This window comes from Rhododendron vialii, chromosome 10a (genome assembly GCF_030253575.1).
Source record: "Rhododendron vialii isolate Sample 1 chromosome 10a, ASM3025357v1".
NCBI lineage: Eukaryota > Viridiplantae > Streptophyta > Magnoliopsida > Ericales > Ericaceae > Rhododendron > Rhododendron vialii.
Genome location: NC_080566.1, coordinates 38,460,666 through 38,487,617, shown reverse-complemented (window position 1 = coordinate 38,487,617; position 26,952 = coordinate 38,460,666). Strand labels below are relative to the sequence as shown.

Sequence of the window (26,952 nt, the reverse complement as noted above, 5' to 3'; positions counted from 1 at the left end):
TCCGCACACAGAACCACCAAACTACAACTACTGTTTAGAACTGTTTTTTTTTAATTTAAAATTTGGTTTACATATTAATTAATTGGTAACATGATTTTAAATTACACTTATGCCGGTTGGCGTTTCAACGAAATTTACAATATCGTCGGAACCAATTATTGATCCGGTAAATGGCAAAAAAAACTCAACTGCACCGTGTGCAATTTGATGACAGTTTGCAGAGAAGCATACTCCACTTGGCTCAACCACCTCGCGTTTTTAAAATGCGAGGAATGCCCGATACAAGACTATGGGTACCGATTAGTCCATACCAATGGTCTATAAATTATATTATGCAAATAATTCTAGTGGTTAATTAATTTTAAAATAATTTTCAATCTAGTCTTAAAAAAAATCAGCTTCATAATAATATTGTTACTATTATTTGTTTATTTTAAGGATTAATGAAATTTTTTTACCCCTCAAAAAAAAGTTAGTACTACTGTTATTTGTTGAATCAGGCCCCGTTCCAGAAACCTTCTTAAAAAATAAACAGTTTATTTCACATTTTCAAACTCTAAAATAAAGTAAATGAAAAATAGTTTTTTAATTTTTTTTTGCATTGTATAAAAGATCTCATCGAGATCTTTCAAACAAGATCCATATTACATATTTTTAGATTTCAATAAGCCCATAATTTTTTAGCTTGAAATTGTCTTTTTAAAAAATAAGAACTTTTTTTTTGGTTCCGGAACGAAGCCTCATTTAACTTTTTGTTCACGATCAAAGATTCTAGATTCTAAAATCAAATCTAGACACCATGCTTCAATCAAATATTTAGGAAGATTTGGTGTAATGGTGTTAAATAACGAGGGGAATTTTTTTTTACCAAAAGAAGTTTGACTTGACGAGGAATATACCCGGTACAAATAAGCAAACAATACTTGTACCAATGCTGGCATTGCAGGACTTTATTTATTTTTATTTTATTATTATTATTTTTTGGTAATGCAAGGTATTCTTGGTTAGCTCGCACTTCAGACTAATCCTTACAGACTCTTCCGCAGCTGTATGCATGGGGTGAGGTGACCCCAAGAGTTTTTGGCAGGGAAAATCAAACCTGAAACCTTAAGGTAAAACAAACACCTAAGTCTCAAATTAAGATCACTTGATAACTCCTTGGGATTGTTGCAAGATTTTATCACTCAGGGGTTCTACATGAGTTATATAATTTATTCACTAAATTTAAAATATTTTTTCAACCATATTAGAAAAAAAATATCAGCTTGATAGAATAATATAGGTGTTTAATCCAATCATCTTAAAAGATAGACACTTAGTCGTGTTAAAAAATTATCGTGCTTAACAAAAATTCAGAGAAGACAAAACAAAACACACAAAACGAAGAAGAAAAATAAGTTTACAAGAATATGGAGAAAATCATATACTAAAAATTATTTGGTCTCTGAATGACTTGAATTATTTGTGTGAAACCACAAAAAAAGTCCCACAATTCGATCAGTACTGTTTTTTTTTTTGTTTTTTAATATTGTATATATCAGCGGAAGCTAGTGGTGTCCACAATAAATTTCAAAAGCTATCCATAACACTGAATCCCAAACGCTAACAACGAAACTCGAACCCATTGCTCCCACGGCGAAACTCGAAGCCTGTGCTCCCACTTATTATTTGTGCCGGTTATTTTATTTTGGAAAAAAATTCGCATAAATTTTTTCTTGTCAATCAAGGAATGGATCAACACGCGTTTTGGACGGCATTTCCCTCTATAAATACCCCTCCGAGGCCCTCAACCTCATTTTCTTTCAAGAGTCTCCTCCTCCCAATAAGAGAGAGAGAGAGAGAAGACCCATAATCTTCTGAAAACACATAAACCAACTGTAAATTGAAACAAAGAAAATCTAAAACGGTACAAACAGGAATCAATTTTACCGGTAAAAAAACTCAAGGATTTGGAATTTTGGGGAAAACGGTTCAGGAATTGAAACCCTAGCTTGGTGGATACAGACCAAGTTTCTCCATGGACGACCGGTTCCCGTACTCTCCGGCGGAGGTCGAGAAAGTCTCCGCCGTCCAGTTCGGCATCCTCAGCCCCGACGAAATCGTAAACTTCCGACCACCGTCTCTCTGTTCTGCTTTGCCTTTTTCCGGTGTTGTTTGGGATGAGATTCTGTCCGGTTATTTTGGGGACCGTTTTACTTGGATGAGTCTGAATTTAGTCATGCACTCGATTACTTTCGTAGCAGTACGGTGTTGTGTTTGTGAAGTGTTGCTGTTGAAAAAGTAAGGGTTTGTGAACTCTCGTTGGGTTTTAGATTGCCATTTTGCTTGGATGAGTTTGAATCTATATAGTGTCCTCATTGTTCATACCTGTTTTTGTGAAGCGTTGCCGGTAAAAAAAAAAAAAAGGGTTTGTGAAGTGTTTGTTGATTAAGTCGAGTAGTTGTTCAAACCAACTTGGTTTGATAACTTAACGAGTTTCGTAATGTGTTAAAGATTTAGCTTATTTGTGAAACAAGTCTATCTCAAATGAGCTTTAATCGAGCCGAACACGAGCGAGCTGATATGGAGTAGTAGCTTCTTCAAATTTGATTTGACTATGCAACAAATCGATTTTGAACAAGCTTTTACTGAATGGGCACAAACTTGGATAGCTTGATTTGTTTATCAGCCATTCATCGGGTTCACTATGGTGGTTTTGATGTTCATTTATTGCATACATAGTGAAAGTACGGTTACATAAATGAGAAATCCTTACAAATTTATGTGTTTTTCTGTTTGCATTGTTTGCTTTCTTTACATAAGTGAGAAATCACTACAAATTTATGTGTTTCCTTTTTCATTCTTTACTTAGTAATTGATAGGTTTTCGCGCTTTATGTGCTTCTTGCTTTGTCGATTTGTCAGCATAACAATCTGAAATTTCCATACTGGAGAGGCTCCATCCCCACGTCATTCGGTTTTTTGCTTCAGGAGTTGTTCTGTTTACCATTTTTCAACTTGTTTCTGCTGCAGAGGCAAATGTCGGTGGCGGAAATACATCACGGCGAGACCATGGAGAAGGGCAGGCCGAAGGTAGGCGGCCTGAGCGATCCTCGGCTCGGCACTATTGATAGGAGGATGAAGTGCGAGACTTGCACGGGGAGCATGGCTGAATGCCCTGGGCATTTTGGCCACCTTGAGCTCGCTATACCAATGTTCCATATTGGGTTTATGAAGACTGTGCTGAGTATCATGCGCTGTGTTTGCTTCAATTGTTCCAAATTACTAGCCGAAGAGGTGTGTTACCCCCAAACAGTTCATATACTGCATACATGTCTTTGATATACATGTGAGGACGAATTCGGGATTTTAATGTTGGGTGATTGAAATTATTGGTGACCTCTAGCTAAAATGATGTGCTATGCTATAAACCCGAAGAAAATGCTGAGGAATTCAAAAAATTGAATCGATCCTAAAAATAGATACACAAATGAGTCAATTGATTAGAATTCCTCTTTTGCCATAAACACCATAAACACTTGATTGTTACATTCTGTCGTAAATTAGTTTACATGTCGAAACTATCGTGAATAAGCAATGGGGTGCGATGCATACCTCTTTTGTTTTGATGGGATTATCCTAGAAGTTGATAGTGCAGTATGAGGGGAAATACCAAGAAATCAAACTGGAGTGTTCTCAAGCGAAAACAGGAGCAGCTGAGAGGAGATGGACAGGGGTTGAAAAAGGAAAAAACTATGTAGCAATTAATGAATACTCCACCAGTTAATAATCGTGTGAGTTTGAGAAACTAGAATTATGTGTTTGTAGCCTGTAGGTATAATTGGTACAAGAAATAGCCAGACACAAGTAGAATTTTGAGTTCATTTTAGCTGTGTTTTCCTACTTGAAATTCCAAAGAAAAAATGTTCCATCTCTCAGGTTTATTCTAAAAGATGGAATCTAAAGGAATATATAACAGGCTTGTTTGAATTATAGCATCTTATCCGCTGGTGTGCTGGAATTTTATGGTCAGTTCAGATGGATGCTGATGTTGGTCACCCTTACTATCAAGTCATGCATTTTTCTATGTATGCATGGCAGTATAGGACACCAAACCCGTTCACCTTGTTCAAAATGCCCGTTCTATCTTACTGGTGAAGAAGATTAGGTGTTCTATTGAGATACAATGTGCGGGAAATCGCCCCTCAATGTACTTAGACATTTTTTAATTGGCTATCGCTATTTTATTTTTGTTAGATCATCATCTGTTGTGCCTCAAACTTGTTTGTCTAGCAAAAGCACATACAAGAAATGCTCTGCCATTTGAAATAGATAAAATTGTGTTTTGTTGGTTCAGAAGACGGTGAATTTTCAATCACGGGAACCTTATGATATGTTAAGAATCTGTTTCACAAAGAATTAACCCTTGTCTCGTTCAAGTTTTCATCTGATCACTAGAATTTGTTGGTCACAATTTGTACATTTTATCGTGGAGGTTCTGCTTGCTTTGTTTGTCTTCTTCCCCCCTTGGCGTGTTTTGGGTATCCTCTGCTCGGCCATTCCCATGATTGGCTACGTGCCTAACAAAGATAGGCTGGGAAGAAGAAGTACATTCTTCCCTTAGATTTTTCTAGCATTGGTTGTGTGGCTCATTATTAGGCCTCCCTTTTGTTAGTGTTTTGTGTTGTGTTTGAGTGTGTGCGTGTGGGTTTTCTTGTTTCAAATATTTGATGAAGCAAACAAAGAACACATTTGGCGCATTAAGAAAATAATAATACGCCGAATGTGTTCTTGGTTTGTCTCACCAAATATTTGAAACAAAAAAACCAAGACACAAAACACCTGATAAATTGTAGTAGTTGTTAGCTGATTCCCAGTTTGAGCTTTCTTACATTACAACAAAACGTGGTCTCTTTTGTTTTTCGGAAGCAAGCAAAAACCATGTAACACAACTAATGTTCTGCAGGAGGACCACAACTTCAAGCAAGCATTGAGAATAAGAAACCCAAAACATAGGCTTAAGAAAATTTTGGATGCTTGCAAGAACAAAGCAAAATGTGAAGGTGGTGATGAAATTGAGGTCCAAAATCTAGATTCCGAAGAGCCAATTAGTAAGAGTCCTGGTGGTTGTGGTGCTCAGCAACCCAAGATCACCATTCAAGGCATGAATATGATTGCAGAATACAAAGCTCGGACAAAGAAAAACTTTGAACGAGAACAGCTTGCTGAACCAGTAGAACGGAAACAAATACTTTCTGCAAAAACTGTAAGTAATTCTGGATGCAAATTGCTTCTTGCCCGTCTCCTGTTTTTCCTACTACTTCATTGTGAACAGCGTCAAAATGATACTTGCATGTCTTTCAGGTTTTAGAAGTTCTGAGCAGAATAAGCGATGAAGACTCTGAATTGTTAGGCTTGAACCCCTTATACGTTCGTCCAGATTGGATGATTCTTCAAGTTCTTCCAATACCTCCACCTCCTGTGAGGCCATCAGTCGTGATGGATGGCTCATCCAGGAGTGAGGCAAGAATCTTTTTGTTGCATTCTTTAAATGTGTTAAGGACACCGGTCTCCAGTTTTTTATTCCATATTGGACTCGATTCCATGAATTTCTATTAAGTTGGGAAGGTAATTGATTTTCAACTTATGACCTGAAGTCCATGGGTTCGTTCTGACTCTGTGCTCTTTTGCAGGATGATTTAACTCATCAACTAGCTATGATTATCAGACACAATGAGAATCTAAGGCGACAGGTTAAGAACGGAGCTCCTGACCACATCATCGCAGAGTTTGCTCAACTGTTACAGTTTCACATAGCTGCATATTTCGATAATGAATTGCCAGGGCAGCCAAGGGTATGGTTACTTGTCATACTCCCAAACTCCTTGACAGTTGGCTATATGTACCAAAAATTTCATCTACCTCTACACTTAGCAGGCTACACAGCAATCGGGTAGGCCTATCAAATCGATATGCAGTAGACTTAAGTCTAAGGAAGGGCGGATCAGAGGTAACTTGATGGGGAAACGGGTTGATTTTTCTGCCCGGACGGTGATCACACCAGATCCAAATATTAACATTGATGAACTGGGAGTGCCATGGAGTATTGCCTTGAATCTCACATATCCAGAAACTGTGACCCCTTATAACATCAAAAGGTTTCTTACTGGTTTTTCTTTTGTCCAACCGTCTTTTGTTACTTATTATTACTGCAACCTTTTCTGTAATATGTCCACTTATATTTAGGTTGAAGGAGCTTGTTGGATATGGACCTTATCCTCCACCAGGCAAAACTGGTGCGAAATATATTATCAGGGATGATGGACAAAGGCTTGATCTTCGTTTCCTGAAGAAAAATAGCGATCACCATCTTGAACTTGGGTACAAGGTAAATTCTATGACATTTTATGCTTCTCACTTAGATCTTGTATCTTTTTATCACCAGTAACTAGCCTCTGCTTTCACTAATGCAGGTTGAGCGACACTTAAATGATGGAGATTATGTACTGTTCAACCGACAGCCTAGCCTTCATAAAATGTCTATCATGGGCCATAAGATCAAGATTATGCCACACTCAACTTTCCGTCTGAATTTATCTGTTACTACACCATACAATGCTGACTTTGACGGGGATGAAATGAACATGCATGTACCCCAGTCACTTGAGACTAGAGCTGAAGCGTTGGAGCTTATGATGGTGCCTAAATGCATTGTGTCACCGCAGTCCAATCGCCCTGTAATTGGAATTGTCCAGGATACTCTATTAGGATGCCGCAAGATCACTAAAAGGGATACCTTCATAGAGAAGGTAAAGTTGAAATGGTTATTATTGGATTTTAGTGCTATTTAATTTCATGGATTTTAGGTCTGAATCTGACCTAGTGTTTTATCTTCTACAGGATGTTTTTATGAATATTTTGATGTGGTGGGAGGACTTTGACTGGAAAATACCTGCTCCGGCAATTTTGAAACCCAGGCCGCTTTGGACAGGAAAACAACTTTTTAGCCTTATCATACCAAAACAGATAAATCTTCTAAGATATTCGGCCTGGCATGAGGAAACTGAAAAAGAACATATAACTCCTGGAGATACTCGAGTTCTAATAGAGAAAGGAGAACTACTTTCTGGCACCCTATGCAAGAAGACACTTGGGCCGTCTGGTGGTAGTCTTATTCACGTAATTTGGTATGTATGCATGCTTTGTGAATTATGATTCTGGGGTTATTATTGTTGTTTTACTTTTGGGAGGCTAGATTTAGCATTGTATGGAATAGCCAAATCGGTATCACAGTTGTAGGATTGCATGTCGATGGGTTTTCCCATTTATCCATATTGTGCAGCACATATTTTTCATTTGCTATATCTCAGATTTATTTTTTTATATCAAGTTAAGAACTATTATGCTCGGTCATGCAAGCAATGGCTGAAACATTAGATCTTTGACTTCTTGAAGTCGCATATGTGGAATATACATTCTGATAAGAAAAGATGGTGTATACAGGGAAGAGGTTGGTCCAGATGCAGCTCGCAAATTTTTGGGACATACACAGTGGCTTGTTAATTACTGGCTTTTACAGGAAGGTTTTAGCATCGGGATTGGAGATACAATTGCTGATTCTGCCACCATGAAAACAATCAGTGGGACTATATCTCAAGCAAAAACTCAAGTGAGAGAACTTATCAGACTTGCCCTAGAAAAGAAGTTGGAGGCAGAACCTGGACGGACCATGATGGAATCGTTTGAAAACAAAGTCAACGAGGTGCTTAACTCAATTAATTTGAGTTCTGTAACCTAGTTGGTAAATAAATGTACAACGCGTATTATCTACTCACACATTATCTCATTCATAAGCATAAAAAACTGGTGTCCATATGTGTCTGTTATGGGATGGAATACTTCCTTAATGTAATGGCAGCTAATTGTGGACTTCATTTTTTCACCAATGAGGATATGAATCATTCTACCTTATTAATTCCAAGAGAGATAGTGTTTATATGATGCATTGCCAAACATACTGGTTGATTTAACTGAATATTAGTTAAGAATGTTTTTGCAAGTACACAGTGGTAATTGGAATATAGTAGAATGGATAAGATTAACGGAATATAGCAGAATGGAGAAGATTAATGGTTGATTCCGGTGTTTGACAGGTAACATATCTTATAACTAACAGACATTAGCCATAGACATAGGGGCATTTGATTCTTAGTTGGAAATTTTATTGTATTTCCCATGTCGTAAACCATACTTGTACTGCACCCAGACCCCAGACCTAAATAAAAATCAGTATTTACCCTTCCTGTATTTGATCCTGTATTTTTATCATCTTGTTTGAGAAACAAATGTATTCACCTTGAGGCATAAGGTACCATTCTTTTTTTCTTCCAGTATTTTACTGAATGGCTGTTGGTCTCTGTTTCCAGGCATTGAATGCGGCTCGTGATGCTGCTGGGAGTAGTGCCCAGAAGAGCTTATCAGAGAACAACAATCTTAAGGCAATGGTTACCGCAGGATCTAAAGGAAGTTTCATCAATATATCACAGATGATTGCTTGTGTGGGGCAGCAGAATGTTGAAGGTAAGCGAATCCCTTTTGGGTTCAGAGATCGGACTCTGCCGCATTTTACCGTAGATGATTACGGTCCAGAAAGCCGTGGGTTTGTGGAGAATTCATATCTACGAGGGTTGACTGCACAAGAGTTCTTCTTTCATGCTATGGGTGGCAGAGAAGGTATTATAGACACTGCTGTGAAAACTTCTGAAACTGGGTACATTCAAAGGCGATTGGTGAAGGCTATGGAGGATATTATGGTCAAATATGATGGAACAGTGAGGAACTCTTTGGGGGATGTGATTCAGTTTCTCTACGGGGAAGATGGTATGGATGCAGTGTGGGTAGAGAAACAGCAGCTGGATACTCTGAGAATGAAGAAATCAGATTTTGATGCTACTTTTCGATATGAGTTTGATGATGAAAACTGGAAGCCAAATTACATTGCATCTGAATACAACGAAGATTTGAAAACGATACCAGAGATTTATAATGTGTTTGATGCTGAAGTTCAGAAACTTGAAGACGATAGATACCAACTTGCGACGGAGATTGCAACCACGGGTGATAGCTCTTGGGCACTTCCAGTTAATATCAAGAGATTGATATGGAACGCACAGAAGACCTTTAAAATTAACCCACTGGAGTGTTCTGATATGCATCCGATGGAGATTGTGGAAGCTGTTGACAAGCTTCAGGAGAGACTTAAGGTTGTTCCTGGTGATGATTTGATTAGTATTGAAGCCCAGAGGAATGCAACTCTCTTTCTCAACATCTTGCTTCGTAGCACATTGGCCAGTAAAAGGGTGTTGAAGGAATACAGGCTTACTCGGGAAGCATTTGAGTGGGTTATTGGTGAAATAGAGGCTCGCTTCTTACAGTCAATAGTAGCACCTGGAGAAATGATAGGTTGTGTTGCGGCACAGTCCATCGGTCAGCCGGCTACTCAGATGACTCTTAATACATTCCACTATGCTGGTGTTAGTGCCAAGAATGTTACTCTTGGTGTTCCAAGGTTGAGAGAGATCATTAATGTAGCTAAGAATATCAAAACGCCATCTCTCTCTGTGTACCTGAAGCCTGAAGTGAATAAATCGAGGGAAAAGGCAAAGAATATCCAATGTGCACTGGAATACACTAATCTGCGGAGTGTCACACAAGCTACAGAAGTATGGTATGATCCGGACCCCAAGAGCACTGTCATTGAAGAGGATGTTGACTTTGTTAAGTCCTACTATGAAATGCCTGATGAAGAGATTGATCCGGAGAAGATTTCACCATGGATGCTTCGCATAGAGTTGAATCGTGAGATGATGGTGGACAAGAAGCTGAGTTTGGCTGATATCGCGGAGAAGATCAATCTTGAGTTTGGTGACGATCTGACATGCATATTCAATGATGACAATGCTGAAAAGCTAATCCTTCGTATTCGTATCATGAATGATGAAGCTCCAAAAGAAGATTTGCATGACAAATCTGCTGAGGATGATGTTTTCCTGAAAAAGATAGAGAGTAATATGTTGACGGAAATGGCTCTTCGAGGTATACCAAATATCAATAAAGTTTTCATGAAGGAAGTTACAGAGAGCAAGTTTGATGATAAAGAAGGGTTCGAGGCAAAAAAGGAGTGGATGCTGGATACAGAAGGTGTCAATCTTTTAGCAGTTATGGGTCACGCAGATGTTGATGCAACAAGGACAAGAAGCAATCACTTGACCGAAACTATAGAAGTTCTTGGAATCGAGGCAGTTCGTCGATCCTTGCTAGACGAGTTGAGGGTTGTTATATCTTTCGATGGGGCCTACGTGAATTACAGACATCTGGCGATCTTGTGTGACACCATGACCTATCGTGGTTATTTGATGGCTATAACTCGTCATGGGATTAATCGGAACGATACTGGCCCCCTGATGAGGTGTTCATTTGAAGAAACTGTGGACATCCTTCTTGATGCTGCAGTACATGCTGAAACTGACTGCTTAAAGGGTGTTACTGAAAATATTATGCTGGGTCAACTTGCACCCATTGGAACTGGAGGCTTTGCTTTGTACCTTAATGATGAGATGTTAAAACAAGTTGTTGAGCTCCAGCTACCCAGTCATATGGAATCTGGAATGGACTTTGGGATGACTCCTTCCCTTTTGCCGTTTATTGGAACCCCTAATATCGACGGACTGAGGTCTCCAAGTTATTTACTAAGTCCAGAGAGGGATGCCCAGTTTTCTCCATATGTTGGTGGAATGGCCTTTTCTCCCATATCATCTCTCGGCTACAGCCCGTTACCTCCTCCATATAGTCCTACATCTCCTGTGTATATTCCTACATCTCCTGTGTATAGCGCCACTTCTAGATACGAAAGCGCCTCTTCCGCAATTTACAGTCCTGCTTCCCCAACTTACAAACCTAGTTCTCTTGGGTACAGTCCTGCATATTCTTCGGATAGTACATCTTATTCTCCCACCTCTCCCATCTATACCCCTACCTCTCTTAGTTATTATAGCCCAACTTCTCCTTGGTACAGTCCTTCATCTCCTAACTACAGTTCAACGTCACCAAACTATAGCCCAGCCTCACCATCATATAACCCAACCCCTCCAGGATACATTCCAACATCACTTGCATACAGCCCTACTTCGCCCGCCTATAACCCTAGCTCTCCTTATACCCTAACTTTTTCACCTTCGTACAGCCCAACCTCTCCTTCCTACATTCCAACTTCTCCATCATACAGTCCGACGTCACCTGCATATACCCCCACCTCTCCTGGTTATAGCCCAACTTCCCCGAGCTACAGTCCTACGTCTCCAAGTTGCAATCCCTCGGCAGCATATAGCCCTTCTCCTGAATACTCACCAACCAGTCCAAAGCTGTCTGTTTACAGCCCTTCATCTCCAAACTACAGGTGAGTCATAAGGGTTACCTTTTGAGTTTCATGTATGCATTTGAAGGCCGTTTTCTGATTGATTTATGGTGTGTGACTTATCATAGCCAAGCAAGCAATCTTCCATTGCTAGTTTGTGAAGTTCTTGTTGCTAGTTTGTCTTCTTTTGTTTCGACTCTTTTGAGTATTTGTTATCTTGTTGATGCAATTTGTGTTCTGATGCCTAACTTTTATTGCAGCCCAACATCACCATCATATTCACTAACATCACCATCATATTCACCGACTTCCCCATCATATTCTCCCTCAAGCCCAACAAGTTCCAGCAGGTAAGCTTTACATCATCATTATTTCGTTTTCCTTTTCCATATATTCTCATATTGGTTGTCTTATTTGATGCTATGAAATGTTTTCCTCCTTTTTTTCGTTTCGATTCTGTCAAAATTCTTCCTGGGAATGCGCATTCTTTTTTCCCCCAAAAATATTTTTGAATTCACCACGTGTTCAAAACTAAGTTTGATTGATTGAGGTACAAAACCTGACCATGCTGCAGTCTCTCTTAGTTTTATTCGTGGCGCGTGAGCAATAAGATGAAAGAACGCTTGCTTCATTGCTTTGTTCTATCACATGTTCATCTTTTTGTTGTTCATTCAGATAGTGCGTGGACATACCATGTCTTCTATGCTGTGAGATTGATACTTATTTTTAGATTTCCAAGTAGATATGCCTAACGTGTCGTTAAATGGGACCATAAAGCAGTTTTAAAGCACACATTTTTCTGCTGAACGAATACAAATACGTCATTTCTTTAGAAATTACTACACGGACACATTGGGGACACACCAAATAAAATATATTTTCCCATTAATATAGAGGTAACTTCATGAATTTATATAAAAGATCAAACATCATTCTATCAAAAAGGGAGATAAGACCGACAACCAATATTACCATTATGAATATACAAGTCAGCGGTTACTGTGTAAAGTATTCATGTACTAACCATGAATTGAAATTTTGAGCTCAAGGTCAAGTTTAAACCATTACATTGTAACCACTTAATGTGTCCTTCACGTGTCCCAAGAGTGTAACCTACTTGTCCTTCAGTGTCCACAAAGAGTCGTATTAAAACAAATGTTACAAAAAATTTAGACAAGTATTTAGGTGTGTTTGACATGTGTCTGGAGAGTGTCATGTCCGTATCCTACACGTGTCGGACACAGATAAGTGAGGCCGGTAGACGTGTCCGGGCTTCTTAGTTTACAAGAGAGGATTAATGTTGACTTCTTTAATAGATGATTCTTCTTTTTTTGTGATTGGCAACTATGTCTCTTCTATTTACAGCCTTCATAGCTCGGAATCTGCGGATGCAAGTCCTGACTATAGTCCTAGTTCTCTGCAGTACAGGTGAGCATGAATTGCTTTGTTTATATTGAAATTACGACTCATTGAGATTTAGGTGCGGTAGTTCAGTTATGAAGTTCTTATTATGCAGTCCAATTGTGGGGTACTCACCAAGTGCACCCGGGTACTCGCCGGCATCTACCAGCCAATATACTCTAGATATGTGTGACCAGGAAAAGAAGAACAACAAGGAAGATGGGCGCACTGACATGTAACTGGGAGATGAAGACAAAATTAAGTCTAAATTCACCAAACTTGTTGATTTAAATGGGCGAAAGCTGTAAATGTAATTCACGCAACGATCGGTTCTTTGATACTCAATTGTTGAGCATGGTTTACGTTTCCAGTCTGATGAATGCATTCTGTCTAGCGGATACTTTTGAATGCAGCAGACTCTTTCACAGAAATCCATATCATGTTATTTTTATTTTTTTCAAGATAAGTTCGTTCTACTCCATAATGTTTAAATTAGTACTCCACTAGTATAGTTTTTCCTATGATTAGTGTTCTTGATGAACTCTAAAAGATAAACGATTTCAATAATCTAAGTGAGGCCGATAAATACCCACATATAGACCCAACGGTACGACCTCATCATTTGGTATAGAGTCTTGGTGAGTGGTGTCTGTAGACCACTTATGGATAATTTAAAACTGCTATTTCTCTCCCAAAGTACATGCTACCTTCTGTTTTTTTTTTTTTTTGGACCTTGAAGAAAAACACTCATAATCTCCTTTCTTAAGTAAGTATCCAATTGAACTATAATTTGTCGGCGCTAATCAAACATTTTCTTAAAGTAGTACTCCCACCGTTCCAAATAAATGTATGATTTGCAAAACGAGGACATAAAAATAATACTCTCTCCGTCCCTAAATAAGTGTCTGGCACGCAAATTTAGGCCTTTAACAAAATGCATTTGTTTCGTTAAAAAAATTAAATTTTTTTCACAAATCAATGATGGCAATAAATTCTATTAGATTGTGGAAAAAAATTAGATTTTTTAACGAAAAACATGCATCTTTTGTAAGGCCTAGGTTTGCGCGCCGGACACTTATTTAGGGACAGAAGGAGTACTAATTTTTCAAGAAAAATTCAAACTCTTTCCATGAGTTTCTTTTAATTTATAAAAAAAAAGTTGATATTTTCTCTTGTAGAAAACGTATCATTTTTAGTACTACCAATTTAGTAAAATGAATCACACATCATCATTGGTTCACCATACTGCCTTTTGCGCAAGAGGCTCCTAGCTAAATATAGCTTATCTCACCCAAAGGTGGGAAGACTTGAGAACAAAGCCACAAACGGTGCGTAACGCGTGGGAATCTACCGAACAGTTCGCGCCAAATCTCCAAGAAAGCTAGCCTTTATAGTTTAAATTTAATAGATCTTTTCCCTTATCTGGTTAAACTAGATGTATAACATTACAGTCATTCCCTTTTCTCCCTTCAAATTCGCTTTCATCCTGAAACAATATGACTCGAACGAAAGCCATTTGTTTTCCCTGGCACAGACAATCTGTGTGCCATGCCATCTTTTGAATGGAGCCGATTGGATTAGAGTTGTCAATTTAAGCAACAATATAAACTTCCAAAGGGATGCAAGTGCAAAGTGATTCTCACCTCTCTCTCTCACACACGCACACGCGCGCGCACAGAGAGAGAGAGAGAGAGAGAGAGAGAGAGAGAGAGAGAGTTAGTTGAGCTCTAGACTGTTAACCAATAAAACTTCAGATAACTTGGGTAGGAACCTGGACACACCAAACCATATGAGTAGCACGCTACACAAACAAGTAGGCTACAAATGTGGCAACATATATAAGTCCTTAAACAAGGCGATTCCACTCAATCTAGTACAAACTAAAGATCACAACATATCCCGAATGAGTCTTCAGAAAGTGTTTTTTTCCCTGGTTCAATTAAACCTCCACGGATACTAAGACCTAACGACGAGGATAGTGCCTTTCTGAGCCACCATAAGGGGAATACGATCTCTCCCTTCTTGACCTTCCACCATAAGGCGAATGCCGGGGAGAGTAATCACGACTGCCTCGATATGGCGAGCGCCTTGGAGACCTCCGATAGTCATAGTCATCGTGTCCTCCACGGGATCTACCACGGTCACCACGATAGCCTTTCACAAATTCACCAAAAGCAAAAAAACAATACTTCAATCGTTAGGGTTCGCTTAATACAAGTGAAACACAGGCACGAGCAAGTGCAGAACCACAAGTGCTAATAGCCTTGAGCTACTGCACAAGGACTGAAAGTAATTTTGCGAATTCTGAAATTTAAGCACAACACATTTCTAGCAAAACCCTACACCATTAGGAACCGCAATGGGGCAGGGCTGTTCTATACTGCCCCGACCACGGTCCATCAAGCCTAAAAGCAAAAAACCCCAACCAAACACAACAAAAACATCAACACTCTTACCATGGTCCCTAGTGTTTTTCAACCCAAGATAGTGACCCGGTGTGGGAGTTCTGGGGCGCTTCCTCCGGGACTGAAAAGCAACAGATGAAAACAGGCTCAATGTACTTTCAAATATGATTCACTTATCAGGAAAAATGTAAATTCAGCTTCAACAAATCACATCTCCAGGGGAGCCAAGCACAAAAAAAAACAAAAAAAAAAAACAAATCACATCAACAATACAAAATTGTACGAGGCTACAAACCATGAGACATCATTAAAACCATTACAAGATAAAATATTCACAAGAAAGCTTCAAATAAGCAATCTTACTATCGTGCAAAAAAGGAGATTATGAGGGGAAAAATGATAAAATACATTGGCATGTACGACTAGAACCCATCAAATGAATGCCAGATATGAGGTACCATAAAGCCCGATTAGTATGTTGTTGGTAATGTCCGTTGATTAGATGGGAGTTGAAAGAAATTGCTGAGGTTGTAGTGTGGTTGATCAATATAGTTGCTATGTTAAGTTGATCAGATGCATGTGAAAGGCTGTTTTAGCTGGCCATTCATCAAGCTGTTTCACATTATTGTTGACATGGATGAACTCATCATCTGATTGCGGCCAACATAGCTCACGCAATATCTTCTGAATATAACCAGAAACCTCCAAGTCAAGAAGAAAGTTAAACAATCAAAATAGGTCATAGACCACCCAAGGAAAACTGACTTACTCTCTCCACTGTAATGCACCGGCCATCTAAAACTGACTGATGGAGACGCTTGACGCAGCGATTTGCATCCTCTAGAGTTTCCATTGTGATAAAAGCAAAACCACGAGAGGCTCGTGTACGGGGCTCCACAACCAGAAAACAGGAACTTACCTAGAAGAGAGAGAAAATACCACAACCACACAAGGCATAAAAAGTAATAAAAAGGTAGTTGAAAAGAATTTGAACTCAATAACAAGATCCAAACTCAGTTACAGAATACTACAAAAATTATTATTTCTTTAGGAAAACCAAAAAGAAGTCCTAAACTAGCAAGTTTTTTTCATAATAAACTATTTTGTATTGCTCATCTCTAACTTCATAATGAACTATATTGTTGTTCTCATCTCTACCAACCATCAAGTTTATAATTCCATAGTGACAACAAGTATCAGAACAAGTGGTTAGAACCATGGACCACATTTCTAGTAGCAAGACGCACAAGGTAGCTTCACAAAAGCAAAGACCACTTTTCACATCAGGAAAAGAAACCAACCTTCCCTTCCCTAGAGAAATGATCTTCAAGTTCTCTTTCTGTGACCCTTGTAGACAACCCAGTCACATAAAGTGTATTCCCAGTATTCACAGCTTCAGTCCTGCAACATCATTCATAGATCCAGCCATCCAGGTGAGATCTTCAAACCACCAGTCCCCACATAACAAAGAGACAACTCCAGGTAATAAAGCAATATAGTAAAGCTACTGTCACAACATGGCCATGCAAAGAGGTGTGAGAGCTATCAAATACCTCCCTCGACTTCTGGACCCGGACCTGCCCTTTGGCCTTGACCAGGATCTAGATCTGGATCTGGACCTTGACCTTGACCTGGATCGAGATTGAGCGGCATAAGGGGAAGGAGACCGTGAATACCTGCTACATCCAGTGCAAATATTATCAGGTGGAAGGTACCCTACAGGGGGGAGAAGAATTAGCACTTCAACAGTTAAATAAAAAAAAACGTAAGCCTTCAAAGCTATGGCCTAGTTCTCTTTCTAGTTTCACCAAGAGCGTCTCAAAGAAAAAATCTAATCCGTGATGGAATCACCTACTCTAAACAATCAGATTTTTTACACTACAGCAGACTAAATTACAGCGCTAAACTAGGGGGTTATACGGAAGTACAAGCCATAAATTCAAAGCTAAAACTTTAGTGGACAAAACCACTAAAAACCACATTCTCCTGTACTACTCTTTTACTTTTCTTCTCCTTTACGTTACAGAATCGATCGCGGGCTAATACAAACTGAGATTTATCGAGTAGAATGTGGGATGCATTCGATAGGCACAGACGCTCCATATGTATGGCTCTGGCTCATCCACAAAAAAGCAGAAACAATTCAGTTTTATCGAATAATAATCAAAGAGTAGACACATATAACAAGTAACCATGTATAAATCACGTTAAATGTTCTCGACGGAGCCAGCTCAATGGCCTGCTTTAGAGCATAAGTACTAAACAGTGGCAGAAAGTGTTCAAGGTAACTCAATCTTTCTTTTAAATCAATATACAAGCCCACATTAATACCTTTATACAATACTAACAAACCAAATCCTTTGTTAAGTGGATTCTATCAGCTCTAGCTATAATTTCTAAGGGAGATTTGCAGACATCTTGTGTACATCAAAATCTAAACTACACCCGCTATTGGGTTCAAAAGATCTCGATATAATACGACAACTCAATTGACTGTCTTCTTGTCCATACAAGATGACAATCTCGAACTTAACAGGCAAAGCGATCTTAACAGTTGCACAAGCTATCAAATAGTCCGGCGGACGCAATTCAAACAAACCCAATGGGATTTATACTGTTTTGATTTTAATTTTAAACACCAAAAAGGGCATTTTCCCGTTCTCTTCTACCTTGAAAATCAGTTTACCAAACACTGTACATATATATACAGAGAGAGAGAGAGAGAGAGAGAGAGAGAGAGAGAGAGAGAGAGAGAGAGAACTAAAAACTGAAGCTAAGCTATAACTGGGGTTCGATAATTAGGTCTCAAAACATAATTAGTTCTAAGAGGAATTCTCCAGCGTTACGAATGCTATTAACACAACTATCCCTCAAAAACCTAAAAAGAGTGTCCATTGATAAACTATGGTTTTCAGCATTTCTTTGCAGGGAAGACGAAAAATAAATCAAAATCTCCACCCATCATCCAAACAGAGGAAATATATCGCATATACAATAAATCGGATCGAAGAAATACCTTTTGCGAGGAGAATCAGCCTGTAGTAAAGAATGGAAACTCGTCAGAAAAACAACATTTTTATACGTAATCAAACAAAATCAAACACAAAACACCGATATACTTATACTACGGAGAGAGGGAGAGAGAACCATATTTCGCGCAAAGAAGAACCCTAGATCGAGGGACGAAGGATTTTCTTTCTCTCTGAGGTCTCGAAGCGTGGAGTGGGGCCAGTGCGAAAAACCAATTTATGGATCAGGTAAAGCACGTTATACCCCCTGATCTTTGATCTCTTTATATTTATCGCCCTAATGTTTGAACTTGAACGCTTTAATCCTTCGGTCTAGTAATGGCCCTTTAATCGGACGAATAAGTCTTTGGATAAATAAGAAAGAAGATTGGACAAGGGGTGGATATGTTATACGGGATATTAGTTAAGAAGGGGAAATTTTCTTATATTTGATTTTAGTGGTAGTTAATATAGGTAGATAAGAGTGGATAGTGTAAAAACTACTTTATTACTTTCATCAAAACATTGGATTGAGAATACAAAAAAGGTTTGAGGAGTAGATATATCTTTTTTGCCACCCAAATAAAATAAATCTAGGGTGGGATTAGGGTAAGCTAAGACCTTTGGAGGGGGATGAACCAAACACCTCTTATTTATCCATCCCCTATTTCCTCTCCTTATCTCCCAAGCAAATAGGCCATGAGTGTTTGGCGTTTAACATCTTTAGATGCTTCGTAATCATTTGATCTTTTATAATGAATTAGTTAGCCCTTTTAATATGATTCTTCTATGGTCAGATCTTGCTTTTGAATTGTTAGACATTGATTATCTATTTAGTTTAACCAGATAAAGAAAAAGCATTTTAAAACCATACATGCTAGCTTTCTTTGGGATTTGGCACAAACTGTTTGGTAGATTCTCACATGTTTTACTCCTGTTCTCAACTTTGTTGTCAAGTCTTCCCACTTTTGGGTGAGATAAGTTACTTCTAGTTAGGAGCCTCTTGTGAAAAGACAGTGGTAGGTAGATCCAAGAGTGAATTTTATTTATATACAATATTGTAAACATGACGATATATGATGGCCGCTGATTTTGCTACTCTCTTCTTTGTGAACGTCATAAATACACTTACAGTGAAATGACATTAAAAAAAAAAAGCAAAATCATATCCCTATATGATTTATCTTATTACTACTAGCAGTAGTATTAAATACTCCCTCCGTTCCATAATATTTGTCCGGCCCACAAAACGGAGACGTAAAAATAATACTATTTTTGTAAGAAAAGTTGAAAAAAAAATCAACAATTTACTAGATCTCGACGAGTTCTTTTAACTTATGAAAAAAATTTAAATTTTTTCTCGAAAGAAATGCATTATTTTGTAGTCTTCGTTTAGCGGACTGGACAAATATTATGGGACGAAGGGAGTAGGTACTAGACTACTAGTACTACTTTATTTAAAACATTTTTTGAGTAGCTCTGGAAAATTAATAAAGAGATAAGTTTCGACTTCGACCGTTCTTGTTTCCTACGAGGTTAGCTTATCACTAATCAGCATTCGGCACCTCTCTCTCTCTCTCTCTCTCTCTCTCTCTCTCTCTCTCTCTCTAGCTCTGCATCGTAATTGTCGTCGCCGGAGAATGATCGGAGCTCAATTCTGCGTTCGTACATTTCCGGTGACCGGGGGTCGTACACATCAACCGTATGCCGGCCGTCAAATTCGAAGCTCACTCAATTACTCTTCTTGTTGTTTTTCTTGTTCTTCTTTTCGCTTTTCATTTCAATTGGATCACGGGAAATCTCGTAGATCACAAATTCTCGTGTCGTGTAACTCCTCTCGAAGCTCCGGCGACAAATCGAACGGCACCGAACAACCTGATCACGAGTATGCCGAAGCATTCGTCCTTCTTTCAGGTCTTATTCTCTCTCCCCATCTCTCTCTCTCTCTCTCTCTCTCTCTCTCTCTCTCTCTCTCTCTATATATATATATATATATATATATATTATACACACACACATATGCATATGTATATACATGTATACATTGGAAAACTTCATTCAATTACAGTTTGGACATTGCAGCCACTTGTATAAAGTTTGCGTTCACTAGCCTATACATCGCGTCCACTGGCACCAAGTTTGCGTCCATTGGTTTAGACCGTGCGGCCAGAGTTTCTTATTTGGCGAAAAATATTTATCAAGAAAATTCGGTGTAGATTACCTACCAACCCGCGGCCCGCCTCTCCCACCAACCCCACCCCAACTGTCCACAATAGAATCGGAAAAACTCTCTCTCCGAATGGAATCTGCCCTGCGGGTGCGGGGCTCCCCAAGCATTTCTTCAAGACACCCATATATCCTCGATCCTCGGAGTACGTTCTAGGACGTCTCATTCTGATATCTTCCTCAAATCAGTCTCTCTCTCCTCTCATACAACTACTTTCCGAAAACAAAACATATGTATGTAATATGTAATGAATGTATGTATGTATATGGTATATATTCGTCATTTCCACCCCTGTGCTCTGCCTTTGCCTTCCTCCTTAAGCCTGACATTTCCAACTTCTCGCGTCCTGCATCACCTCTTCCTGTCTTGAATTTTAAACCGAAACAATATCAGAAAATCAAAGCTTGCCAAATTAGATCATGGATCCCGGATGTAACCACCCAACCCAATCAAGTCATATTCCAAGGATTTAATTCATGATCTACGAATAATCAAATTATTGGGTTTGGAAAATATCCAACCTGTTAAACCTTCTATGTTATTTTGGGTTGATCTTTTCTGGCCCTCATGAAATTCCATGTGGAAGATGGGTAGGTCATGGTCTGGAAGTGATAATAATTTCCTTTGTTCTTCTATAGCTTCTGGTAATTTGCCAATACTTGTTTGAAACTACTAAAGCCATAGTTTTATATCTGTAACAAAAATTGCATGTGAGTGTACATACACATATAAGTTACAATGGGGTTATTGCGATATGTGTTTGTAGTGTAGAGGGGAGGGTTGGGCGTGCGGCTATGGTGTGGCAGCCGGGGTGGGGTGGGTTTGACGGGGATGGGCTGTGAGGTGTAGCGGCGAAGGGCAGTGGGACAGAGGGGTGATTGATGGATGTAGTCGTCAGCTTGTAGGAGAAGGGTGGGTGCTGCTAAGGGATAAATTGGGGAAGGATTAAAATTTTGAATCGTGATTAAACTGTAATGAATACTGGGATGTGAAAGTTGAAAAGAAAGGAGAAGAAAATTGGGGTGGCAGTTTTTTCTTTTCCTTGGTAGATTCTTTTGGTAGTTACAAGGTGCAGTTTGGGAAATTAAATGTGGGCCGGAATTAAAACTTCTTTTGGGTAATCCAAAATTTTATTAAAAGCATAAACAAAACCTAACTAAGGCAAACCTTCCTTTTACAGGTAGCTAGAAAGTTACAATTTAGTTAGAAACAACAGAAGTGTTGCTAGGACTGAGTTTTTTACAATTTAGTTAGAAACAACAGAAGTGTTGCTAGGACTGAGTTGCCAAGAATGGCATAGAGCAGAAGCTAAGGAGAAGGCTTAACATTGAGGAAATGGGAGTCTTTTATCCTAATGTCAAACATAGTTTTCTGGAGCATAGAAGCAAGGGTCCAAAGAACAGGTAGTGGTAACCTTTAAGGTCTAAAAGCGCTTGTACTTAATGAGAATTTTTTTTGGATGGGCCTTAATGAGATATTTATACCACCATTTAACCCACAAAGAATTGTGCTTGGAACAAATATGCCAAATGTGTCTGAGAAAGGAGGCATAATTCCACTCTTTTTATTATTATTGAACCCAAACTTCTCTTTTTTAGGCAAACAAATAGAAGCCCAGGCAGCTTTATAGAAACCAGTCTTAAAACTGACTTTCAGACCAGAAGGGGTGTTCCCTTTTCAGTAATAATAAATAGATGTGTGTGTGTGTGTGTGGATCGATAGATAAATTAATTTCATTTATATATGTGTGTGACTGTGTGTTTGAATGTTAATGAACTGAGGTGTTTCTGTTAGGAAAGTGGATTTGTTTGGTTATCAGGGAAAGAAATGAAAGAGAAGGGAATAAAATTATGACGGAAAGTATGTAGAAACAGTAAGGGAAATTGTACTGCACTCAATATGCTATTATGTTGTTTTCATCGCTCTTTCTTCACAAAGACACAAACCACACAATGGAAGAGGATTGTGATAATTGTATTGGAAGTGTGATGATTCAGCACTTGAATTGTTTCTCTGATGACTTCGGGAGTTGTTTTGAGATTCAGAATTCAGTAAGTGGACCTTTAAAGATAATTGTTGGTTATTGGATTTGGTCCTTCACTTCTGTATAATTGATGCATATTTTCCACTGCATGGTAAATTTTCTAAAACTGATTATTCTGAGAGACAGTTGTTTTATTGACGAATTTAGTGTAAAGCATTCCTATTGTATAGTGGATTCATTCTCTCTGATGATTGTGTTGACATAGTGTATGTTAGTTTCTAAGTTTGTGGATGGAAATGGATTTATAGAGGAATTTTTAAGGAAAAAATAAGAAGCGAAATATGTTGGTTAAGTTCATTCCCGATCACTTTCCTTTCCCTTGTCAAACTCTGTAAAAATGGATGATCCAAACATAGCCGAAAGCACTTGGAGAAAATGGTTGAAGCTACTAAGTGCTCCATTTCCTTTTATTAGAAGAACTGATGATTTGTCTTGCCAAGCATAGTGGCCTCCTCTATGGCACCACTTGCCTCTTTGGTTGCTGTTGTTTTCATCACATATCTGACTCCTATAGTTACCAATGGATATAATGACCAACCATTGTGATGAAAGCGTGGTTCTGAAGAGAGTCTTTTGTGTTATGTTGGTTGTCTGGTTGAAGTACCTTGGGGCTTCTTGTTCCTGAATTTGATTATATAGTACTTTATTGAGCTTATGAAATCATGTCGTATAGATATCAAATGGGATAAAGGATAAGGACTTCCTCTTTTCTTTAGCTATGTTAGTGATTGCGTAACCTAGATTTCCACGACTTCAACTGGTGCAGAAACTATAAGGCACTATCGCATGCATATGCAAGGATTTCAAGAAGAGATAAAGTGGTCATCCTCTACCCAGGTGTTTCCGTCTTTTTTGCAAGCAAGGGAATCGAGATCTGATATTGGTTCAGTAGGACCCGCTTTTCTTCGTCATTTTCAGAGTCCCACCATCTTTTTGAAAATCTCTTGTGATGGAGACTTCTTGCTACCGATACTTGTAGGTACATATATGTTAATGAGATTCCAACCCTATCTGTGGATTCTTGTCTGTTTGTCTTGGATTACTTTTATTACCTTGAATGAATGCAAATAATGCTATGTTTTGCCTCTGCAGGGGAATTTGCTGTTGAAAAACTTATAGATTCAACGAGTGAGGATGAGAGTTGGGTAATTACTCGGAATTCAATGCCCAATGATCAAGTTTATTTGCTTTCACTTGGTGCTCACTGCTCAGATATGGCATACTGCAGGATTGTTGCCCAAATCAGTTCCAGCTTGTGAGAAACCTTGCAGAGACTCTTGGGTATAAAGTAAGGAACTTCTTCTTCTTTTGTTTTCTTTTTTCATGGAGTATGGAGCTAATTCTATCCTGAATTTAAGATATGCTCCGGAGTCCAGACTCGTTAGACTTTTCATCACATAAGTTGATTTCTGTAGTTGCAATTTTAACTTCTTTTGATTACGATTCATGTGGTTTTTCATTTTAAGCTGGTCCAGTTTCATAGTTGCATTATCCATATATAATACTCTGTAATATAACTTCTGGAATTTAGATAATGTTACTTTGAAGAATTCGTAATTTTCATCTTTGTCATCAGAACGATTCAGTTGAGAAAGCCATGCCTGCTTTTGTAATTTTAATTGCAAATTTAGTGCAAGATTTTAATACTCTTTCCACTTAGTAAAAAATTGCCATTCTTTTTGCTGTCCATTTTTTTTCATATGCACTGGTTGAAGCCATACTGGCATGATCTGTCACTTAAAAAAAGAGAACAAGAAACATCCTGTTACCAAACATTTACTGTTCGATCCAAAGAAAAGAATTAAACCTTTACCTCGGGGATGAATGGTGAATGTATGAGGAAAATGAGGATTTGAATGATTAAAAAGATTCTCAGGTTGGTATACCTGAAATAAGAGCACACAAGTCCTATGACCCGTGGTTAGTGTCATGTTTAAGAAGAAACTTTACGTCACTATCCACCTACATTAAGAGCCAGTCCTTAAGGAAAATGTTGAAAACTCGGGCAAAGAAATTAAGAAAAACCAGAACAGATGAAAGTATACTAAGTGAAGATAAAAATTGCTGTGTGATTGCTCTAAATATTTTGTTCTTTTTTATTATTATTTATCTTTCAATTTCAGGTTACAATGGTGAAGATTACAGAAAGAGTGGTTAATACTTATTTTGCCCGGATACTTTTTTGCAAGGTAAGCCTAATGTAGAAAACTGTGTGTTAACTATGTGTAAAGCACCAAGATCCGTAGAAAGTTGTTTCCTCATTCACGTTGATATTTTCGTAATATGCAGCCTGGGGAAATAGATATTCTAAGTGTGGATGCGCGTCCCTCAGATGCCATAAATGTGGCAGTGAGATGCAGGGTAAGTGTTTTGGTTCCCTTGAAGACATAAATCGTACAGAAGTTTACAGAATTAAGTTAAAGACTTAAAGTCTCATGCTTTTGGCAGAACTTTTTTAGTATATTTTATGAATTGTATGGTGGGAGAGTGTTTTGACAAATTTAATTGTGGTTTTAAAAATTAGTTCCCAGACTCACACTATGGCTTTGCTTGAATTGGTATGTTGGTGCTGAGGTGCAAAGGAAGACTGGAGTTTGTTTTGGTGTATTGGCTAGACAGATGCCTCGTACTTACATTAAATAAATAGAAACCGTCACACTATCTGCTATATGAATAATTTTTAAAAACCAATTTAAACAGCCTCTTTTATCCTGATTCCTGACGTATCCTGTTGTCTGCTACAAAGTACATGTTTCTGATTAATTACTTCTTGACTAGATTCCTTGCATCACGTTTGCATATGTTGGTTATTTTGTTCACAATCAACGTTGAAAAAGTCATTCATGTTTTGGTTGTGCAAATGTCGTTTACATTATCTTCCGAGGCTTTCAGTCTTCCTACAGAATACATCTACTAACTTTGTGGCTTCTTTTCCCTGTTATTTGCGTATATATCTGCAACTTTGGGTCTTACAATCTTTTTGTATATAATTACAGAAAGAATTGGCATTAAGAACTGCCTGTAAATTGATTCTGCTCACCAGTGGTCATGCTTTTCCTGAGCTCCTGCTAACCTTGATAACAAATTTACATATGCAGGTTCCCATATATGTACGTAAACAAATTGTTTTGACCGATGGCATTAGAATTGGTAACGGTATGGGGAGAAAATCCATTTATGATGCATCTTTAGACAGGTATAGGTTCTGCTTTCTTCAGCGACGTTATTAGTTGTGATTATCTGGGTTTTATTGTACCTCTGAGCACAGCCCATATGATATCCAGTGCTGCAGATGGTCCTGATATAGTTGCCGAAGAATTAGACCTGGTGATGAATATGAATTTAGCGGTCAAGGAGGAAAGATACAGCGATGCAGGTATTTGGTGAGAGTAGAATGAACTACTTGTTTATGGTAACAGCCATGACCATTCTTCTTGTGCACCTAGAGTTAAATGAAATTTAAACAATCTATATGGCAGGGCCCTTTAATTTTCTGAAAACTTCTTGTAGTTGAACCACATTACTGGGATTCTACATAAACATTGGATATGACCTAACCTGTTTTCTTTCCAAAAAACAAAACCTAACCTGTTCCACACATTAGGTAATAATAGTCTCAATTGTATGAGTACTTTATGCTCTCTTTTTTCCCAGTTGTAAATGTCATTGAAGTTATGTTCATTGGCCATAGTATGATCGCCCATAAAACTGGAGTTTTATTTGTCTTTGTTTCAAGAAATTACTATTCTTCAGAAACTATCTTTATCTTATCATATACATACCTTGGCTCCTTGGAGTTAAATTTTTTGGCTTCATTCATGGCAACTTGTTTGCCTAGTTGACCGGGAACAAGCTCCTTTGTATAGCTATCAAATTTAATTCACATTCTTACGACTAATCTTGTTATAGAAAATTCGATCAATGGTTAGTGGTTTGTGCAGCCACTTGGAAAGACAAACTCATAAAGCTTCGCGAGTCAAGACGTGACCTTTAAAGAGGTTATCAAGGTATGTCTTGCTTCCTGGGCATTTCTCTATTTTGAGTGATTGAATATACAAGTCTGATGACCAGAAGTTGTTCATGGTATGTGTTCAGTTCGATTTATTGATTTGGCCACAATTTTTTTTTTTTTGGGTTCAGTGGCTTGCTATTGAGATACATTTACTTATGGATGAAGAGATGAGAATTTGTCCGAAGAGGAAGACTTGTAGATGTTTGGCATAGTTATAATAAGGTATCAATACAACTGAAAAGAACACCCAGGAAATTGTTCAATTATTTGTGTAACTTATGGAACATGGTTATATATGTACAGCTTAGACTCATTATAGGAGTGTTTACGAACCGGTGTAATATATTCCAAACCGTACTTTGGTTTAATGTATAACAGTTGTTACACCCATGTATAACAATGAATAAACACATCAAGTGGTCAGGTTTATATGTGGTGAATCTTTCTTTCTTTTTGGGATGGCA

The 26,952-nt window shown here is 38.3% G+C and overlaps 3 protein-coding genes across 8 annotated transcripts; 2 read left to right on the top strand and 1 right to left on the bottom strand.

Moving 5' to 3' along the window:
- The first annotated feature begins 1,831 nt into the window (after positions 1 to 1,831).
- On the top strand, positions 1,832 to 13,108 carry LOC131302523 (DNA-directed RNA polymerase II subunit RPB1-like). 2 transcript variants are annotated; one of them, XM_058329197.1, is made up of 14 exons: positions 1,832 to 2,101; positions 3,012 to 3,275; positions 4,945 to 5,244; positions 5,343 to 5,501; positions 5,672 to 5,833; positions 5,913 to 6,136; positions 6,225 to 6,366; positions 6,452 to 6,787; positions 6,879 to 7,165; positions 7,482 to 7,740; positions 8,405 to 11,433; positions 11,652 to 11,741; positions 12,757 to 12,819; positions 12,908 to 13,108. In XM_058329197.1, exons 1-14 carry the CDS (start codon positions 2,018 to 2,020, stop codon positions 13,029 to 13,031), a joined length of 5,523 nt encoding a protein of 1,840 aa, XP_058185180.1. In that variant the 5' UTR covers positions 1,832 to 2,017; the 3' UTR covers positions 13,032 to 13,108. The 2 variants fall into 2 exon arrangements, with proteins under 2 accessions (XP_058185180.1, XP_058185181.1); XM_058329198.1 differs by having other exon boundaries at positions 5,916 to 6,136; positions 12,908 to 13,107.
- Positions 13,109 to 14,525: 1,417 nt separating this feature from the next.
- LOC131302530 (serine/arginine-rich splicing factor SR45a-like) lies at positions 14,526 to 18,480 on the bottom strand. The gene is made up of 7 exons (XM_058329212.1): positions 18,345 to 18,480; positions 18,214 to 18,233; positions 16,751 to 16,873; positions 16,499 to 16,598; positions 15,967 to 16,116; positions 15,249 to 15,318; positions 14,526 to 14,946 (listed from the first exon to the last, which is right to left on the bottom strand). The coding sequence occupies exons 1-7, from the start codon at positions 18,345 to 18,347 to the stop codon at positions 14,756 to 14,758; spliced, it is 657 nt and encodes a 218-aa protein (XP_058185195.1). The 5' UTR covers positions 18,348 to 18,480; the 3' UTR covers positions 14,526 to 14,755.
- A 1,219-nt stretch (positions 18,481 to 19,699) lies between these two features.
- On the top strand, positions 19,700 to 26,952 carry LOC131302528 (bifunctional nuclease 2). Of its 5 annotated transcripts, none has more exons than XM_058329205.1 (10): positions 19,700 to 20,119; positions 23,243 to 23,455; positions 23,569 to 23,621; positions 23,705 to 23,764; positions 24,600 to 24,665; positions 24,766 to 24,837; positions 25,575 to 25,672; positions 25,761 to 25,852; positions 26,418 to 26,483; positions 26,617 to 26,952. In XM_058329205.1, the coding sequence occupies exons 1-9, from the start codon at positions 19,846 to 19,848 to the stop codon at positions 26,468 to 26,470; spliced, it is 981 nt and encodes a 326-aa protein (XP_058185188.1). In that variant the 5' UTR covers positions 19,700 to 19,845; the 3' UTR covers positions 26,471 to 26,483; positions 26,617 to 26,952. The 5 variants fall into 5 exon arrangements, with proteins under 5 accessions (XP_058185188.1, XP_058185190.1, XP_058185191.1 ...); XM_058329207.1 differs by having other exon boundaries at positions 26,418 to 26,485; positions 26,613 to 26,952; XM_058329210.1 differs by lacking the exon at positions 19,700 to 20,119 and adding an exon at positions 21,710 to 21,835.

Excerpts from the sequence above, each read along its gene's own strand:
- LOC131302528 (XM_058329205.1), top strand. The coding sequence starts at position 19,846 with ATGATCGGAGCTCAATTCTGCGTTCGTACATTTCCGGTGACCGGGGGT. Across the intron at positions 23,765-24,599 it reads CAGAGACTCTTGGGTATAAA|GTTACAATGGTGAAGATTAC; the intron begins GTAAGGAACTTC and ends TTTCAATTTCAG. Across the intron at positions 24,838-25,574 it reads ATGTGGCAGTGAGATGCAGG|GTTCCCATATATGTACGTAA; the intron begins GTAAGTGTTTTG and ends TTACATATGCAG.
- LOC131302530 (XM_058329212.1), bottom strand. Across the intron at positions 16,599-16,750 it reads GGGTCCAGAAGTCGAGGGAG|GACTGAAGCTGTGAATACTG; the intron begins GTATTTGATAGC and ends ATGATGTTGCAG. Across the intron at positions 14,947-15,248 it reads GAAAAACACTAGGGACCATG|GCTATCGTGGTGACCGTGGT; the intron begins GTAAGAGTGTTG and ends AATTTGTGAAAG.
- LOC131302523 (XM_058329197.1), top strand. The coding sequence starts at position 2,018 with ATGGACGACCGGTTCCCGTACTCTCCGGCGGAGGTCGAGAAAGTCTCC. Across the intron at positions 5,834-5,912 it reads AATTGCCAGGGCAGCCAAGG|CAGGCTACACAGCAATCGGG; the intron begins GTATGGTTACTT and ends CTCTACACTTAG. Across the intron at positions 11,434-11,651 it reads CCTTCATCTCCAAACTACAG|CCCAACATCACCATCATATT; the intron begins GTGAGTCATAAG and ends CTTTTATTGCAG.